Below are 20,061 nucleotides of genomic sequence, written 5' to 3' on the forward strand. Positions count from 1 at the left end.
AGTATCACTATGCAGTTATGCTACTGTTTCATTAAAACAGTTTTTCTTCAGTTAGAAACCCAACAGTTATGTTGTTGACTCAAGTCAACATGAAACTCTTGAAATATATGGGTTAAAAAATTTTAGTTCAAGCCAAGTTTCTCATTCCTTAAAGAACAATTGAAAAACATGGGAAATATCCTGACTGAACTTGTCATATTTCCATGCATGAAAAGGTAAGGGATAACATGGTAACAGACATCTTTTAATCTATCTGCCAATATTATTTTATAAACTCACTGCTTGATGTTAGTTTCATTGTCTTTAATTTATAGAACTTGTTCATTGTTTTGTCTCAGTGCTTTTCGATTATTATTACTTACATGAATAATTTAGTACAAAAACAATTAATCGAGATCTTTTTTATGTACACGCTGGTGCTATATAGAAAACCTTATGTTTATGAGACCGACCTGCCTCTAGCAATATGGCGGACACGCTGACGTATCGCAGCAGCGGCACAGTCAATGCGGCGTCTACGTGTGTTATGTCTATGGTTTCAGTACTACGTCTCTAACGTGCATTGTGGGCCCTTTACGTGCGCATGTCGATGGAGGACTAGCAGATATGTGTTTTAACGATGACACTTCCTGTTTTGGAGGCTGCCCTTCAGAATAAGGAATAATATTCACCTTTTGAACTCAGCTAAGACGATTCTTAAATGTTTGTAAGATCAAGAAACTGTTGATTTTTAGGCAGGATATACAGGACAGCCAAAACATCCACCTCAGGATTCTAAGACAGTTTCTTTCCCGAGTCCATACTAAACACACACGTGCACGCATGTAAGTTGGTGTTGTCTTGCACCGTAACAGTTTCGTGCAATGAGAATTCCACACCTTTATTCTTCAAATTTATACTCACCTTTAATAGTATTTTTGATTCTTTATCTTGCTATTTGTGTTTTTTTTCCCCCACCAAACAGCGTTATAATAATAAAATAATAATAAAAGCATTCTGATTATTGTGAAAAGTTCATTCCGGAAGTCCAGTCGTCGTTGCTGCTGGCATATCGGAGGCCGCAGTGATTTGGTAGCCGCTGCAGTAGGAGGAAGGACCGCGGTTCTACCCCTTCTATCTTTCAGTTTCACCTAGAATTTCTTTGTGGCTCCAATTGGAAGTGATCAGTAAATTATACATACGTCAAAGGTGTTCTATGATAACAGAATCGTAGTATAACCAACGGAAAGTGACATCAATCGCCATTTTAACTGCACGTTTCTCTGACAGAACCGCTAGCACAACAATGGCTCTGAAAAGAATTCACAAGGTAAGAAAGTGAGCGACGAGGCCGCGGATTTCGCAGTTTCGTTTGAGGTGTAGTATAAAGGCTGCCACATCGCGGTTTGCTGCCAGATAAATCAAATCAAATACAATTTGAAAGAAAGGACTAAAACCCTCAGACTTTATTTCAACTGCCAGTTAACAGTATCTGAATAGCGGCTGACGACAGTGAGGGAAGCAATGCGCTCAGTGTGTTCAGCAGTGCTGCTCAAATGGGCCAGCTGAACCGTTAGGCTTACTGAAAATGTTATTGTGTCCGTTTTTTGAATATGTCATCGATTTTCACCGTAAACATTTTAATTTAATGTTATTCAAAGATTTAACAAGAGTTATAGTTACAGGTTTTAGCCGTCAACGCCGGTTACTGACGGTAGTTGTTGGAATTTGCGGTCTGCTAGCTGTTTCCGGCTAACAAGATCTGGTGGTTGGCTAACATAACTCGGATAAGCTAAAGGGTCTTCGGATCAAGCTAGTGGTGTCAGTTACACTATATATTTACATTTAAAGAAGCCCTTGTTATAATCTGTAAAAGGTATTAAAGTATATCATTTATGTAGCCATGGTTCACTGTAGCTCACAATATTACCAATAGTATAGTTATTTGAGCTTGCTGTGCTCGCTACTTGATTTGACAGATAAGCTATCGAGCCAGTGGCAAGGCTAACGTTAGCTTCGTATTTAAAACACTCCTATGCAAATCTTACCAATACATTATAATTCGTATTATTTTCCTTTAGTCAACCCCCGTTAAATTCTCTTAACGAATGCCGTAAAATAGAACTAAAATACTGGAAGCCCTTACTTTTTGACTTCTGTAACGTCATATCAAGCTAACATTTGTCTTTGCCCTGTTAGATTAGAACTATTTGTAATGCAAAATTACTATCTACCTCAAAATTCATCGGATTTATTCGCTGTTGTAGACGTTATTGTTGGCACTCGACATTCAGAAAACCGAATTCATGAATCGCTTGTGCTAATGTTAGCTGTAACGTATGTCGTTGTGGGGGAAAACAGGCCCCACGCGTTGTTCGCTTTGATGCCATGTCGGTGACAGCAGACTCGAGGTTTTTTTTTTTCTTTGTATTTTTCCCGGATTGTTCGATTTCGTAAGCGGTTATGGGTAGTTCCTCGTTGCAGGTAATTCCTCACAGAAACATTCGCATAGTTTATATCGCTGCTGATCAATGCGTTTTAGTAACTTGGCAGTATGTGACTGATAACCTGAGCACCTAGCACTTCTGGCAAGTTAATCTTTGCACCTTAACATTTGACAGGGACACACTCAATTAGATTACAGCCAGTTTACCAGGCTATACTTGTTAAGTGCAACAGTGAAACATCTTTTGATTTATTATCTTGAGCTGGGCTGTCACATGAACTACACCTGCTCTACCTGGTGAATTGACATTATGTCACTTAAGTAATCAACGCTTATGGTGCGACTAAGTAGTTTGTGTTGACAACAATTGCTTATGTTTGCAATTGTGGTTGCAATACATAGGGGCAATCGCAGCAGCATCTGCATTTTGAATGTGTTTACAAACAGTCAATTATACAGTGGGGTCTTTCTGGACTTGTCAAGTGAAATAATAAAACAATATCACTATTTAAGAAATGTCTTAGTTGAAAAAAAAAATTTTTGATTAGGACATTGCACATCCATCAACATTTTCGCAATACACGTCAATATAAATATGCCGGAATAAGCACAGCAGTTAAATTTCATCCGTATAGGCCTTGTTTCCAGTAATAGCAAGGGTACAACTAAGTTGTTATAGTAAAGTTAGTAATTGTGTTTTGACGTAGTTATATACTGTTCTATTCTGCTGGGCCTGATAATCTGACATGCCATTTTTTTTATCGCAGGAGTTGAATGACTTGGCAAGGGACCCACCAGCCCAGTGTTCTGCAGGACCAGTAGGAGATGACAGTGAGTTCATGTTTTTTTCAAACCAGTACTATCTTTGGAAAGGTTGACTTAAATACTGGTTATGTCCACCAAGGAGGTTATGTGATCGGGTGGGTTTGTTTGATCATTTGTTTGTTAGTTTGTTAGCAAAAAGTCATGAACGGATTTTGATGAAATTTTCAGAAAATGTCAGAAATGGCATAAGGAAGAACTGATTAGATTTTGGGACTGATCCAGATCACTGTCTGGATCCAGGAGTTTTTTTTAAAGGATTCTGTACTATTGGGAGATAGGGCTAATGGTGGTGGTCTGCGCTGTTACCACTTAACACCAGGAGATAGTATAGCATGAGTAACTTATTCAAAGTTTTGGAGTTTATAGAGTTTGAAAGATGCACGCCCGATCAAGGAGACGAGTTGGACCGTAACAGAGAGAAAGACAGCGAATTGTAGCGAGAATACTCACAATGCTGGGAGGAATAGAGGAATATTCACCCTCTGCCAGGAATTCCACACGTAACGAAGCCAATGCTTTGCCTCACCATGTCTCCACCCCACTGGGGAGGGAGTAATCGGTAAATTAGATTTTGGGAGTGATCCGGATCACAGTCTGGATCCAGGAATGTTTTTAAAGGATTCTTCACTATTGGGAGATAGGGCTAATGGTGGAGGTCTGCGCTCTCTGAGTGCTTTTCTAGTTTACATCTGCCTTCAACTTTGGTTGGATTATTAAGGTTAACAACACAGAATGTAACATGAGTTTTGCATGTGATATTTCCTCATTAGGGATGAGCGATATGGACTAAAAAATGTATCACGATATTTTGCTGTTTTTATTGGCATAACGATATAAATCACAATAAAACATAGCATCATTCAACACAACCTTTTTTGGCTAGGTAAAATGTATCAAATGGGCTCCTTAACTACACAAGCTACAAATAAATTAGTGCAGGTTATTGCCACTGATTGTCTGAAGCGATTGACTTCCGATTCTCAGACCCCGATTCGATTCAATTCAATTCAATTCAGTATAGGAGTGGGAGTTGATACGATTTTATTGATATTAATGCCGTTATCAATTCTTCTTATCAATTTGATTTTTTATCGATTCCTTCCTGTGAATTTTCTTTTAGGATTGCTAAAAATGTTAAACATCAAGTGTTTGGGGGAAGAGTATGCTAAAATAGACAAAAAAATCTCTTTTTTGTTGGATATGTCTCAGTTAAGACTAACTCATCTCTGGCGTTTTAATCTGTGAACTTGAATTAGAATATAATACTGCACATTTTCTTTAAAAGACAAAACCTTAAAAAAATATAAAACTAATCTCTGGATTCCAGATCTCCAGAGGTATCAAAATAAATAGAACTCTTGTGCAAAATTAACAGTTATTGGGCAAAAAGATGCATGTTATGCATTAGACATCACTGTTTGACAGACATTTCATGTTGCCGTGTGTGCATCATTTTTGGAAAAATGAAGCCACATTTTTGACCACTTTAGTCTGTGTTTGTGACACTTCTTTAGAAATAGGTGGTAATACAGTAATACTGTATCCTGGTGTACTAGAAATAGCCACAGTGTTGCTTTGATTACCATCATGAAGATAGTGTTGTGAGATTAGCACACATTAATAATAAATTCCTCGAGAATTTACGTATCTTTTCATTCATAGCACCTCTACTTGTGTGTGACGACGCTTTAAAAGTGATGACTGAACTCATGTTAATGATGTCGGGACAGTTTTGCAAAGGACAAACACTCACGTATAGACCGGCGCACAGATACTTGCGCGCCATGGTGCAAGCACGACGCGGGGACAGTTCTGGCACTGCAGTGTGGTCTTCTCTAAAGTCAAACTGTTAGACGTGCATCACTGGTTCTAGTGTGATCTAAGACAATGTGAGTTTAAAATGCTCTCAATCTTCTTTCTGGCTATAAATCAGTGATGAAAATTATTAAGCAACACCCACTGGTGCTGCAGCCATGCCAGGTACAATAGAACAGATGGTTTTTAAAAACGTTTAAACTTATCTCAACTTGTTTAATGTAAAATATAGATGAGATTATTCACTGCTTTGTGCGCTTAAGTATTCGGTAACTTTTTATAAGATTGTCGTAAAGTAAACACTCAGCAGGACGGAGCTCGCCACTGAAGCACAACGCAGACATAAATAATATTGAAGTCCAATCTTTTTCTGTTTAAAATCCCACAAAACATTACTTTACATTCCCAGATTCTATGATAGCCTATTGGATTTGGAATATCACATCTCATCTTCTGGGAGGAGAGGAGGGGAGGGAGGAAAAAGAGCGCAAGTCTGTGTCATTGAAAGAGAAAAAAAGAAACTTCATTTGATCCCCTGCCCTGATTTAACCTATTTTACTTAGATGATTCACTTCTCCCGCTCCTGTAAACGTCTCCTTATGAATGTGTTTTATTCTAGACTTTAAGCATGTTGATAAAGGATTAGGTGAAGCGCTGTAGAGACGCGCACTCTGCTCGCTGTGCTTATACATGCACCCCGACAAGTGCTTGTAAAAATGTGTTTTTTAAACACCTTGCGGTGATACTGTATAGCCCGGTAAATGTTTATTTTCTCAGCTTCTCTGTTCAGCTGACTGTAACATGCGAGGCCTGTGTTTTATGGCATGCGGAGGTGAGGCATCTATAAGGGAATCGTTTCGATAAAGTGTAAATGATGTTGATGGATCAAGCCAATTAGAACCGGTTCTCAGTTCCCACCCCTAAGTCAGTATCGATTCATGTAGGGATATTTTAGTAAAACAAAAACTGTATTGCTTCTACATTTAAGAGCTTCAAAGATAAAGAAAGAAAAAATATCAGGGTTTGCATTAAAATTTGACCCTGAACTAGTAGTATTTATATCACTGTTTTACCTCTATGTGGCCCACTCAGGACATGGCCTATTTTGTCCAGTTTGCCTCTGTCTTTGTAGTGTTTAAATCCAAAATGCAGTCTGATATCTTCTTCTAAGTCTGGAGGTTCCTTCAGTGGAGCAGAGCTGCCAGGCTCCACCGTGGTTGTTTTTACAGAGATAAGTCCCTTACTGCAAGTCCAAGTTGAAACTCTTGAAGTTAAGTTAATAAAAATAAAAATAGGTAAGTCCATGATGTATAATTACACTGAAGCTTATAATGTGGTAGTAGTAGTGATAGTCACATTTATAGTGCATACAGTGTGGTGCTTTAATGTTTATCTGTCCCTCCACCATACACTTCTGTCTCTGTCTGTCTGCTGTCTGTGAGATGTGTACTATAGGCACCTATGCACCTAAAAGACAGAATCCACGGTGCTGATAAAAAGAAGCATGCATCACTTTATCTATCATATTGTGTACATTGTAGTAAATATTATATTATGCTATCTTTATAGAAAATCTACATGAGATGCAATTTTTTTACTCATATCTTTCTAAATGACAGAGCACGCCGTCATTTCCTCATGTAAACGGTGGAGCAGTGCACAGATGCGAGGCTGTGAAACAGAGGAATAGGGGGTCCTAAAATAAAGCACACTGTGCAAATTACCGTTGTCTCCTCCATGTCTGATTTCCTGTAACCAAACCATTTCCAGATAATGGAGGTAGCTCCTCGTTTAGCAACAAACTCATCCTCTGTTTCAACTCTGCTTTCTGCCGTGTTTATGTTTCTGCATGTGAGTTACGAGTGCATCGCAGTTGATGACGTATGTGTGTGCGATGGTTGAAGATGCATACGTCATCAACCATAGTTTATCGTTATCGGTGAATGCTGTTTTCTCACAGATGAAAGTTTTGTCGTGGTTTATCGCAGACCATAAGATATCGCCCATTCCTATTACTCATACACATTTTTGTCTGTTGATGTTCATCTGTTGGGTTTGTTAAGTTGGCATTATTAGCCCCAATAGATGAAACAACGGGGGCTTTAAGTGCACATTCCTATCAAGTATTTTGCAAATTGTAATAGGTGAGTGTTAAGGGATATCAATCAGTCAAACCTTGTGGGGCCAATTCATAACTAGTTATATAAGGGACTTTACAAAGTGGACAGGTCTAGACCATACTCTCTGATATATTATTATAAAGGCCCAATGTCAGTCACCACTAGTAGTATTTAGCCTTGTTACATTGGTGAGGAAAACATTTCCTTTAACAGGCTGGAACCTCAAGTAGAACTAGACTCATGTTTACAGCCATCGGCAGAAGTCCCACTGAGATTTGAAAGAAGTAGGGGTGGGGGAGAAGCAGGAAGAGAGAAGAAGGGGAAGCAGTAATGGGGACAAGAGAAACGACAGAACAACAAATGAAAGTCAAATCTACGGTTATCATGGCCATAAATGTAACGTCCATTTTGAAAGATGTGGCTATGATGTCAATTATGACGGTAAAAATATGTGAACAATTGGTATTAACAACTATGATTGATAGAAAATGGAACAATGCAGCATTAGGATTGCTCATAGATTCAAATGAACTGTTCTAGTAATAGAACTAGAATCAAGTATGATGTTGGTAGATGAATCAATTGTAGACAGGCAGATCACAGCAGTAAGCCTTCGATGTCCATGATAACAGGAACCTGAGTGGCCATGCAAACTGATCATTGTAATACCACAATGTTATAATGTCACTAAGCAGACACTTCTGTCCATAGCGGCATACACAGGGAATAGGACTGGGCAGTATCTGTTTTTTAATACCATCATGCCCTCCCAGAATTTTACTGGGGTGTATGCTATTACTGCCCCCAAAACCCCCCCAAAAAACCTGCACAAGCAGAGCATGCGCCTCTACAAACACTTCATTTAATCCTTGATCAAAATCTTCAGCTCAAAAAAACAGGTTTATAGGGCAGTGTTTACAGGAGCGCTGGAAGTGATTTAAAGGTGAGCATTGTTCTCACAAAAGTAAACAGTTACTTCAGGACAGAAGTGCAAACGAAGTTTCTCTCTCCATACAGATGTGCGGTTTTTTCCTCTCTCTTCTCTCCCCTCCTCCCAGAGCTAATATAAGAAATAATAACTGACTATTATCATATAGGATCTGGGAATGTTAAGTAATGTTCAGTGTGCTTTTAAACAGATAAAGATTGGCCTTAAATATAATTTCCACGTAGTGGAACAATGCCAAGCTCCATCCTGCCATGAGGTCACTTTATAGGAAGCTTTTAAAACGTTACAGAATACTTCAGCGCCTAAAATAACCAACATGCACCAGCTAAGCTCATCTATCTAACTAGGGATGTAACGATATGAAAATTTCATGTAATGGTTATTGTGACCAAAATTATCAGAGTTATCATTATTATCACGGTATTGTTGAAATGTGCTCAAAGTGTTCAAAAAGTACTTATACACACACTGAAATCATTTAACCAAGTTTTTTAAAAATAAAATAAAATAACACACACAATGTACTTTGTTGGCAGAACATTAGATTTATTAACATCAAACATACAAATGTGCATTAAAGATGGCACCTTATGGCCATAAGAGGTAGCTGCACTTTGTGCAAATTGTAGATAAGATCCAAGAATACTTTTCTTTACATTCAGTGCTCAAGACTAGATCTAGTCTTACAGATCTAAGAAAAACTGGTACAGAAGAACGCTTTCACTGTTTCATGTACCTTTGTGTACAATCTCTCTCGCTTTCTCTCCCTCTCTCTCTCGCTCTTCTCAGAGCGCTGCTCCTTCTTCTTCTATGGTGTTTAACGGCAGCTGGCATCCATGAAGTTGCATTACTGCCACAGAGCGCTGCGGCTTCTCCAGGAATTGAGCAGTATCACCATGAGTTTTCAAAGTGTGGTAATCAAACACGGTTTTAACGGTAATTAAAATTTGAAACTGTAATACTAACCGTCTCGAATTTTACCATGGTTTATAGTGATACTGGTTACTGGTTACTGGCCTTGGTCACTGATCTAGACCCAGATCTAGACGGAGAAAGAAGAATTAAAGTTCTTATAAACTTACATAGAGAAATTCTCTCAAGGCATTTATTATAAACCAGTGTTTCCCATATTTTCATTTATTTGTGGCGGACCGCCACAAATAAATTAGGCCCGCCATAAATAGATTCTGGCGCTACCTGTTTGCCCTTGCTCTGTGAATGTAGCGTGTCGTTAAAATAACCATATCACGAATATCCGAGTATTAATTATGTGGAAGTTTTGAGCCGCCAGGGTGCATTTCTCACTGGAGTTTCGCTTCTCCCATTGTCCCTGAATGCATCTCTCACAGCAGAGAGCTGTCTTTTTCTCCTCCGCCCATCCAGAAAACTCCTGCACATATGGCCGGGGTTTTTTTTTTTTTATATCAGCGGCGAGAGAAGCAAGGGCGAAGAAGGTAAACAGAGCAGCGTGGTGAGATAGCGGCTAGTTAGATGCCTTTTGAGACAGACAACAAGAAACAGCACTGGATCTGCAGTGTTGAACAGTTGTTCAACTTTGAAAAGGAAGCGGTCCAACTCATGTGGTATTCATTAAAACATGCTGCAAGATGACTCTGAGGTAACAGCGGCAGTAACACAATACGATGCTAAAGACATGAGTCCAATGTTGTTGAAAAGGGTTTAAAAATCTCATAAAGACACTTAATATCTTTTAATATGTGCCTTTTTCCCCTTCTGTTGGCTCTTTGCACTACCAGTCTTAGACCTACGTCACTCATGCAGCCTGAAAGTTGATCAGCACTCGCTTCTAAAAACGTTTAGAATCAATGGCAATCATCTAATTTTGGATATCTGGGCGCGTTATTAATACGAGCTGGATAGCTCTTCCTCAGATGTAAACTTCCACCGGTGCAGCGCGAGCAGTCGAGCTCTACAGGTGGAGAGCACTTAAGCCGCTGCTGCTACAGACCGGGCAGACTCATATACACAACAGTGATCGTCTGGGATGCTATGTTTAAGAGGAGCAAACCCCGACTGATTTGGGAAAGCGCTGTATATGCCGCTCCATACAGTGTGTTTAATTTTACGACCCCCTATTCCTTTGTTTTACGCAATTACGCACGGCCCCGCTGTTTACAGCAGGGAAATGACGGAGCGCTCAGTCATTTAGAGAGATATGAGTAACAAACTCGCATCTCATGTAGATTTTCTATCAAGTAAGCATAATTTAACATTCACAACAACATACAATGTACATAATATGACAGATAACATGAGGCATATTTCTTTTTATAAGCGCTGTGGATCTTTTAATTAAAGAGCATAGGTGTGTGTCTATAGTACACACCTCACAGACAGAAGACAGATAAACATTACAACACCCCACTGTATGCACTATATCTGAAAATGTGACTATTACTACTAGTAACAGTTTTTAGTAAAATAAACAGTTAAAAATAATTGATCAAATTTACTTATTTTTATTCTTTAACAACAAGAGTTTCAACTTGGACTTGCAGTAAGTGACTTATCTCTGTAAAAACAAACATGGTGGAGCCTGGCAGCTCTGCTCCACTGCAGGAACCTCCAAACCTGACTACATTATGGATTTAAACACTACAAAGACAGAGGCAAACTGAAGAAAAAAGACCATATCCAGGATGGGCCACATGGAGGTAAAACAGTGATGTAAGTACTGCTACTTTAGGGTAAATTTTTGATGCAAACTAAATACTAAAATATCTCTACATAAATTGATATTGAATAGAATGGAATCGGGGCCTTGAGAATCGGAATTGAATCGATTCAGGAAGCCAGTGGCAATACCCAGCCCTAGTTAGGATGTGATTATACATGTGAATGTGTCTTGAAATGTTGGCAATATCTGACTGTTATACTGGTTATAATTATTTTATATCAGGGTTATCCAAACAATGGCTCCTGTCAATATCCATAGACTAGGAAACAGTTTGGATCTCCGTCGAGTCCAAATATTTCTAATTTAGGCAGATATTGGTCCATTTTTCTCCTGTTTTCGACGCTTCTCACATTGAAGACTTCCGTCTTTGAAGCCCTGAGGCCAGCAGCTGAGTCGCGTGCTGACATGACGTCAGTGCAGCCCCTATTGTTGCGTGTGTAGCTCCACCTTTTTGGTACGGTTAGGTAAGATTGGCACCCCTACGGAAGGGTGCTGAAAAGTGGGACGGTACAGGTCGGTTTTTTGGGACCCTTTCTCTATGGAAACGCCAAAAAAAGCGTGCCGTACCGCACCGAACTGAGCCAGACCGCTCGGTGGAAATGACCTTTAAGTGATATACAAATTCAAATTCAGCTGGCAAATTAATGAAGTAGTGAACACTTTAACGTTTTTTTTTTCCAGCTGAACACTGAGGTATCTGACTGAATTATGATTAAACACATCAATGCTGGTGTTATTTCTAGAGATGCACGATAAGTATTTTTTTGAACCTATACCGATAACCAATAATGTCCTACTCCTGATGGCCGAAAACTAAAGGGACCGATAATTTTTTTTCAAATGTTGATTTAACAAAAGAAGTTTATTTTATGTGTTTATGCACACCTGGGGGCAAGAAGGGGTTAATATGTTGTGAGCAAAGATATTTATAACTAATTCTAACTAATATCGGTTATGTCTTTTAACCAACAGAGAACTATTTTGACTTTAAAACTGTTATTATTGTTAACTTTTTTTAAACATTTGTGAACCAAGTAAAACATACACAAACAACTGACACAGGTTTTCCCCCTTTCCCTTGAAATGAATTTAAGTATCTTGACAATTGGTCAAATCTGACATTACAATCAACTAAACAAGAATTCAACTGACTTCTGTTAAATCAGACATAAAACCAAATGATAACAGGTTGCCATGATTAACAAAAGGAGATTTCTGGGGTCTGGGTTTTTTGTTTGTTTTTTGCTGCTTAAGTCAGAATTTAAGAGAGCTGATGTTTTACATAAAGACTGAAAATATGCACTAACATAAGTCAGATCAGAAATAGGTTAAAAATGTTAAGTCCAACGTGGTCTGTGGGTAAACGTCTGTTCCTAATGTCGATCAGACTGAATGAAACCCCATCAAACAGAGCAGGCAGGAATATGTCTATCAAAGTACCAGTGGATCAGGAGACTGTCAGACTGATTTTGTCTTTATTAGTGTTGACTTTTGGATCTGGCAAACTTTCTGCAGTTTCTAATGTCTGCTGATTCAGCACTCTGCCTGTGGCCCGTGGCTAACACAAGGTTACTGCCGCTTCGTTTTAACGTTGTTAAGATAATGACTTTCAGTGACTTAAAAGATCCATTGAGGACTTCTTTCCACTCTTCAGGACCTTTGCAGGGCAAATTCTACCAACACTGTCGTGTTATCCTCTCCATAAATACTTAACAACGCCACCGTGATGTTAGAGCCGAGGTTTCGTCTTCCTCTCTGGTGCTCAACAGCGGGTCATGTAGCACGGCGCCACCTACTGTTTTGGAATGTGTAGTATTTTGAGAAAGAAAACAAACTCCTTTATTATGGGTGGATTTTATCGGTTAATATTTTATTAGCGTAATAATAAAAATATGTAAAATATATGCAATATTGGCCGATAATTTATCGGTACTGATAACTATCGTGCATCCCTAGGTATTTCTGACATTTGCATCAAACTGATAAAAATCTGCATTTTATGACATTAAACTAGCTCTAACGGTCATCTGCTTTGAAATATCTTTCCTGAGAAGGCAGTGCTTATGTGACATAGACACCTGCTATCTGTACTCTATATAAAAGGTAGGATGTTACTGCCTCTAACTGACTTTACCATTCAGAGTGGTCTGATGATGTCTGAGAGCTGAACTGTTATGTAACAGGAATATGGTCTATTTTTCAAAGGGTGTCAACTTTAAATTTTTGCAGCCACATTTTTTTGTGAGTTCATCTACCATGAAATCTGACCTTTTAAGACCATCCACTGACCTGGAGAACACATTTTAAGGGATGAAGCTGCTTCTGTGACCTGTTGAACCCTGACTGTGATGATGAACTGTAGTTTATTTAGTCTTTGTGTTAGTCACTGTCTGTGGCATGTTTCTATTTTGTGTCAATTAATTATCAATATAAGTCATCAAATTATTTGAGATGCTGAAACTTTTTGAAAAATTCGCTGTAATCAAGATGTCAGTGCGCTCAATTTAAATAATTTATGATTAAATGTATAACATGCGCAGAGGGAACAGAGAAAGGTAGAGAGAGGGAATGCACCAAAACAAATCTTGAATTGTGACGACTGATGGTGTTCTGTAAAACTGTCGGGTCAATCAGAGAAGTTTATGAAATTCCCTCAAGTCTACAGGCACAAACTAAGCGCTGTATCACACCAGCAAGTCATGCAGGCATCACGTAAACTTGGAGATCTGCGTAGGTTCACCGGTGCAGGCGTAGTGTCATGTTTGCCATGAAGCCACAGCCAGTGGATGCGTAAAAATGCTGGATGAGCGCCTGTAAACATCACTGCATCAACTTTTCTTCCCTCGTGATTTTCACACCTCGCATCATGCATATTACATTATAGTAACAGCGGAAACAAGTGCATTGTGCCACACAAACAGCTGTCCGTGCGAAACACAGCATGCAGTGCAACACATGTAGTTATGTCTAGGCTTACACATGGGCGTGTATGGATACATGACTGGTTTAAGCGAAGCCTTGGGGCAGATGATTTGCCTTGAGGAATTTTTTGTATCGCATCACTCAAATAATTTGAGGAATCATTTCAGCCCAAGGCGACAGAAAGTTTTTTTTTTTTTTTTTGACTTGTCTTTAACTGATGTGCATTTTTATTCTATAAGTAAACACTGGGCGTTAAATAACTTTATTTAAAAAATGATTAAGTGCTCCAGGTCGGATGACCTGCTCTCATTTTAACTCAAATTAATCCCCACAATTGTCACGATCTTTATTACCTCCGCCAAGGAGTTTATGTGATCGGGTGGGTTTGTTCGTTTGTTCATTTGTTAGAAACATAACTCAAAATGTCATGGACTGATTTTGATAAAATTTTTAGGAAATGTCAAAAATGGCATAAGGAAGAACTGTTTAGATTTTGGGACTGATCTGGATCACTGTCTAGATACAGGAATTTTTTAAAGGATTCTGTGTTATTGGGAGATAGGGCTAATGGTGGTGGTCTGCACTGTTACTACTTTACACCAGGAGATGGCGGACATGAGTAACTTATTCAAAGTTTTGGAGTTTATAGAGTTTGAAAGATGCACGCCCGATCGAGGAGATGAGTTGGAGCGTAACAGAGAGAAAGACAGCGAATTGTAGCGAGAATACTCACAATGCTGGGAGGAATAGAGGAATATTCACCCTCTGCCATCACTTCCACACGTAACGAAGCCAATGCTTTGCCTCACCGTGTCTCTACCCCACCAGGGAGGGAGTAATCGGTGAATTAGATTTTGGGAGTGATCTGGATCACCGTCTGGATCCAGGAATGTTTTAAAAGGATTCTTCACTGTTGGGAGATAGGGCTAATGGCAGAGGTCTGCGCTCTCTGAATGCATTTCTAGTTTAAGTATTTTCTGTAATTTTTTATGATGGGAGTGTTTTTTTTTAAATATGTGTTAAGTAAAACAAAAAATTATTAAATCATTTGTTAAATAATACATCAATTTTACATTTGCATTAAGCCAACTTTCTTAAAGGATTGAAACTGCAATTTTTAATATTGTTTTTATCTCTGTGTGTAATGAGGCTTCACTCATGAATCAATCAAATAATAGAAATTAAGAAGTTTACTGCTGTACTTTCTTCAGCTGTATTCTCTGTGACTCCTGAAGGAATTATAGATTTTTCAACAAATAACAACAACAATTGGTAGCTCTTTCTTATAGATATGCATTAGAACATTCTACCTGACAGCCTCTGTCTTTCTCATTGCCTAAGGTAACCATTTTTTACAAAGGATAAATGACATAGGAATTTGGCCAGTATTTGGTTGATATTAATAACAATATAAATACACTTTTTTTTTTTTTTTTTTTTTTTTTTTTTTTTTTTTGTAAAGAACACCAAGTGCCTCCTGTGCAGAGAGAAGCTGAGTCTTGCAGAGCTGAGACAGGCAGGCCTTTTGGGCTTCCAAAATACTAAAATCTCACTTTATGTCCTAATATCTGACAATACCCATATCATGCAGTCATATCTTGCATCCCTAGTATTTTTGGTAGCAAAGGGTTTTTATCATGTTTTATGGCAGCTAATTATCAGTATTGATCTGTAATATTTCCTTGAAAGTAACACGTTTGACCACAGCTCAGTCTTCAAGTTTACGCACTCCTGCGAGATTTTATCATTTTTTTCTTGCGATCGATTATTAGTTGCTCATGAAACCAATAACCCATATTTGAAACCAATATTCATTTACTGCAAAAATGAAAATCTTTAAGGTAAAATTCTAAATTTGAATCAGTATAAATAAGTACAACAGCAGTAAAGAGTTTTTATCTCTGAAGACTCTGCACCTTTACCAGTTCATGTTTGTATTAACTGATAATATAAGTGCACCCAACTCAAGTAGGAGCAGCAGAAGCACCATGCAAATATGCTCTAATACAAGTTTAAGTCATGCAGTCAGAATCTTCTGGAAGTAAATGCAACTATGTCGAATAATATATACTAAATATAAGTTCATAAGTTTCTATAATTATATATGGTAAAATGTAATAACTACTGATGCATTAATGTTTCAATAGCTTAAATGCAGCAGATTATTGAACTTGGTGATAGCTTAATCATGATAGCTCATGAATGTATAAGTAGACTTATATTCAATAATTTAACCAGCAAGGTAACTACGAATGAAGCCATCTAAATCAGTAATTTCAATAAAAAGTGGTATTCTTCTTTTTTTTTTTAATATGAGGTACCAGTCAAGTACTTTAAATTTTCAGTACTTGAGTGCCCTAAATATTCTTAATTATTCCACCCTTGGATAAACAGAGGTCTAAGATACAGCATTAGCTAAACGTCCATTACAGTAATTTCCTTCACCGCTATAACGGTAGTAGAAACGGCTTTTGGATGTTTCAGTACTGCTACTGTTAACATGGTGCTCTACTAAATTGTTTGGTCATCTTTCTAACATGTTCAACACATTGTTAACCTGACATGTTTCACACATCCATCTGGTAAACCTCTCATATACAGCTTTTGGGAAAGGGCAGAGGCTTAGAAAAAAAAATCGGAGGGTGGTTGGATGAACATTCTGCCTGTCACATCTTTACGGGCCAATCAGAGCAACAAAACACGTGACGTAGCCCCAAACCGAGCTCCCTACCGAAGGAGTAAATTCCATAGACAACTGTATAACATGAACCACGACGACCGTAGACATGTCAGTACATGACTTTTGTCATTTTTGAAAAGAGAACAACTCAGTGCTGTTAAGAGCCCGACCGATTTATCGGTGGGCTGATTAATTGGGCCGATTATAGCTTTTCACAGATTAATCAACATCGACCAATATGTAGCCGATATATTAACATTTTTTGCTGTGAGGGGAATGTCTCTGCTCCTGTTGCTCTGTGTGTCTCCATGCTGAACTCAGCCCCAGTGCCTGGCCCCTCCCCCTCAGAAGCAAAGTGCAGCAGCAGCTCTCCCTCACCAAGTGTTGCCAACTTTGCGACTTTGTAGCTATATTTAGCGAGTTTTCAGACCCCTCTCGTGACTCTTTTTCAAAAAAGCGACTAGCGACAAATCTAGCAACTTTTTCTGGTGTTACTAGAGAGTAGGGATGCACCGATCCACATTTTCTGGTCCTGATACGGATTCAGATACCTTTGCTTTGGGTATCGACCGATACGATACTGATCCGATACCAGTGTTAAAAGAATAATCTGCATGCCTGACTGTAAGATAAGACTGGTAATTGTTTTGGGTAAAAGGCAAGAAATTAGTACATATAGATTACTGAAGTTGATATTTATTTAAACTATAAAGTGTTTAAATGTTTACCAGCAGTTTGGTAAAAACAGTGCTTCAGAACTTACAGAAATTACTATTCAATTGTAAACTTTTATACCCTGTAGACTAGTAATGCAGCAAAAAACAAAGAAAGTGCATCAGAGGTAACATTCCAGTACAAAACTGTATTACACAAGTGTTTCTAACCACATTCTGTAAACAAAGTGACAATTCTGTGAGAAAATAGTGCAAACAACCTTGTAAAAAAGGCTTAGGGCTGGTTGCCTGGATTGGCACCATGGATCGGCCCTTTCCCACCGATACCCGATCCAGCTTTAAGGGGCTGGATCGGGCCGATACCAGGATCGGTATCGGTGCATCCCTACGGGAGAGTTTTGGAGACTCTGACGTGAAAGCATGTATCGTTGTTGCTCTTCTCACTGAGCAGCGGGTGCAGCTGTGGGCCTCCCCCTATCCTAAGCACTCACAGGCATCCCCGTCCTCGCACAGTTTGACTGCAGCAGAGTAGAGGACCAATGCTCGTTTCAGACTGGGATCGTGTTTTGCTGATTGCATTTGCCGTGCATGTCAGCTCTGGTTCCTGCTGGTGTGGCTTTCACACAGGGCACGAGTTGTCTGTGTCTCAGCCGCATCTCCCTGCTCTCAAAGCCCTGTCCTCAAAGGGACTTGATTCAGTGTATAGAGGAAATGTATCGGGAACTATTCAAAACAAAAGCATTCTGTTCTGTACAAGTGAACGGAGTTTCTCTATAGAAATGCTAAACCAGGCTTTTACTTTGAAAAGCACAAACCAGAAAAGCATTCATACGATGTTTATCTTTCCTGTGACATATTCTATCAAGTGTGGAGACAGAAAGTTTCACAAATAGATCTATAGAGAAAAACTTTATAAAACAGACGCATTTAAGCTTGTGGCCTTCCTCAGGGTAATCAAGAAACACACTGTAAACATATTCTTTGTGCATATTTGCCACAACGATGTAAATATGGCTCTCCATTTATCATTTTCCTGTCTAATATGGTCCACAGCCACAGTATAAGGCTATTATACAGTGTTTTAATGTCATATAAGTTGCATTTTTTTGAAATAAACAAATATAAATGCAACTGGTTATTCACATGTCCACATTTGTGTTCATGTATAGTATATATCCTGTGTATATCAATGTTCTTATTATCCGATATAACGGATATCGGTCGGGCTCTAGTGCTGTTCCTTGTTCTTCTTTTAATGAAGAAATGTTGTCAAGTTCTGATAAAACTGCCACTTTAGAAGCATCCACACTAATGTCTTCCACACTGCACCAGCCTCTTGTTGCTGCTTGCTTACATCATAACTCAGCCGTGCCCGAAAGTAATGCTCCTCGTCGCTGATTGGTCCTGTCACTTTCTAACCGGGCCCAGATGGTTCAGATGGGAGCTTAACAAGATGGATTCACCAGTGAGAAACACAGAAACTGGCGTATCGATCTGCTTTGCAAGGTTAACACATTGGAGGACTGGATATTTAACATTATTGTCAGCTTCTTTTATAGCAAGAAAAAAAATGTTATCACATACACAAGTAATATTACATTTGCAGTCCGGGGGCTTGAATGGGTCCTTGCTATCCTGGTACCAGTTTAACTTTAAGAAACAACATTAGCTGTGGCTCAATACATTGTTTCAAACCCCATCCCTGCAACCAGCAGGCTAACGGAGTGCTGAAACAAAGTTCATTTTTGGTTCATTTTCTGAGATTAAACTGACAAACTGTACAAACTTGTCATTTAGGACGCATTCTGGTGTTTTAGGAACTTGCCAAATATTGGAAAAATGCCAATTATCAGCACAGATGAACACCTTGACAGATTATCGGTCAACCCTGTTATATATTTATGTACTGCACTCACTAACCCTTACATGCACAATCAATGGAGACAATAAGAAAACGGGCATACACAAGGGCAGCACAGACGCTTCAAGTTAAGAGGAGAAGATTAACCTCTGTTTTTGTTTTAAAATTAAAGTGTTCCAGGGTTTTTTTCCTCTGCTAAAGAGCAATGAGCTTATGTTCAAGACTGTGTGTGTTTGTGGGTGTAGGTGTGGGTGTGGGTGTGTGTGTGTGTGTGCGCAAATGCAACACAGGGCCTGTTTGTCTGTACAGTGATGTCAGTGCTGTGCAGTCTAGAGGTATTTTTGCCAGGGCTCCAGACTAACTTTTTTTTTTTTTACTAGGAGCACAGTGGCCCCTAACTTGAAATTTTAGGGGCGCAAGCAGAAAATTTAGGGGCGCACACTGTAAATCGACTTGCAAAGTAAATATTCACATTTCCTCTCATTTTCACTGTATTACTGATATATATGACAATAAATGCAGAAACTACAATGTTTTAAATTCACATTTTATTGTGAAAGTTTTGGCACAACATAAACATAATAAAGTTACACAGCTTAAATACAAAAAAATTAAAGTTAATGTTTAGGCTGCACTAACAAATAACAGAACAAGTAGACACACTACTTGTGCCTACAGTCTTCCTAGAACAGGTCCCCCTTGGTGGGGGATAAGGTGCCTGTGTAGGCCAGCCCTTGTAATTTGGCCTCCTTGTCCGTTGAGCCTGACTGAGCCACATGTGCACAGCCTCCTTGGCATCAAACTCATCGATGCTTGGTCCCTCCATGCTTATTCCGATTAAGTCCTCAACAGTGTCCACATGTAGTGACCCCTTGACATCTGACTTGATCCTCTTCTGAGAAGAGAATCCTCTTTTGCACACAGCAGAGGACACTGGGAGGGCAAGCATGATGTGTACAAGGTGTAGGATGTTCTACAAAGAATAGAACATTAGTTAAAGTTTTATTCAATCAAAAAGTCATATATGCCAAATAAATTAATGAGAAGATGATATTTACTTTATAGTCAGAGCAGCCCTATGGGGGATGCCCA

At 38.9% G+C, this 20,061-nt stretch overlaps 1 protein-coding gene across 3 annotated transcripts in view; it reads left to right on the forward strand.

Moving 5' to 3' along the window:
- Positions 1 to 1,048: 1,048 nt before the first annotated feature.
- Positions 1,049 to 20,061, forward strand: part of ube2d2 (ubiquitin-conjugating enzyme E2D 2 (UBC4/5 homolog, yeast)) — a 47,182-nt gene continuing 28,169 nt past the window's right edge. Inside the window, exons 1-3 of one of the 3 annotated variants that reach the window (XM_041797275.1) lie at positions 1,051 to 1,188; positions 1,270 to 1,309; positions 3,193 to 3,256. In XM_041797275.1, the coding sequence (XP_041653209.1) occupies positions 1,286 to 1,309; positions 3,193 to 3,256 (88 nt within the window). In that variant the 5' untranslated portion in view covers positions 1,051 to 1,188; positions 1,270 to 1,285. Of the gene's footprint in view, positions 1,310 to 3,192; positions 3,257 to 20,061 lie in introns of all 3 variants that reach the window. The other 2 variants (XM_041797274.1, XM_041797276.1) reach the window with 2 other exon arrangements.

The sequence above is a fragment of the Cheilinus undulatus genome, linkage group 10, assembly GCF_018320785.1.
Source record: "Cheilinus undulatus linkage group 10, ASM1832078v1, whole genome shotgun sequence".
NCBI lineage: Eukaryota > Metazoa > Chordata > Actinopteri > Labriformes > Labridae > Cheilinus > Cheilinus undulatus.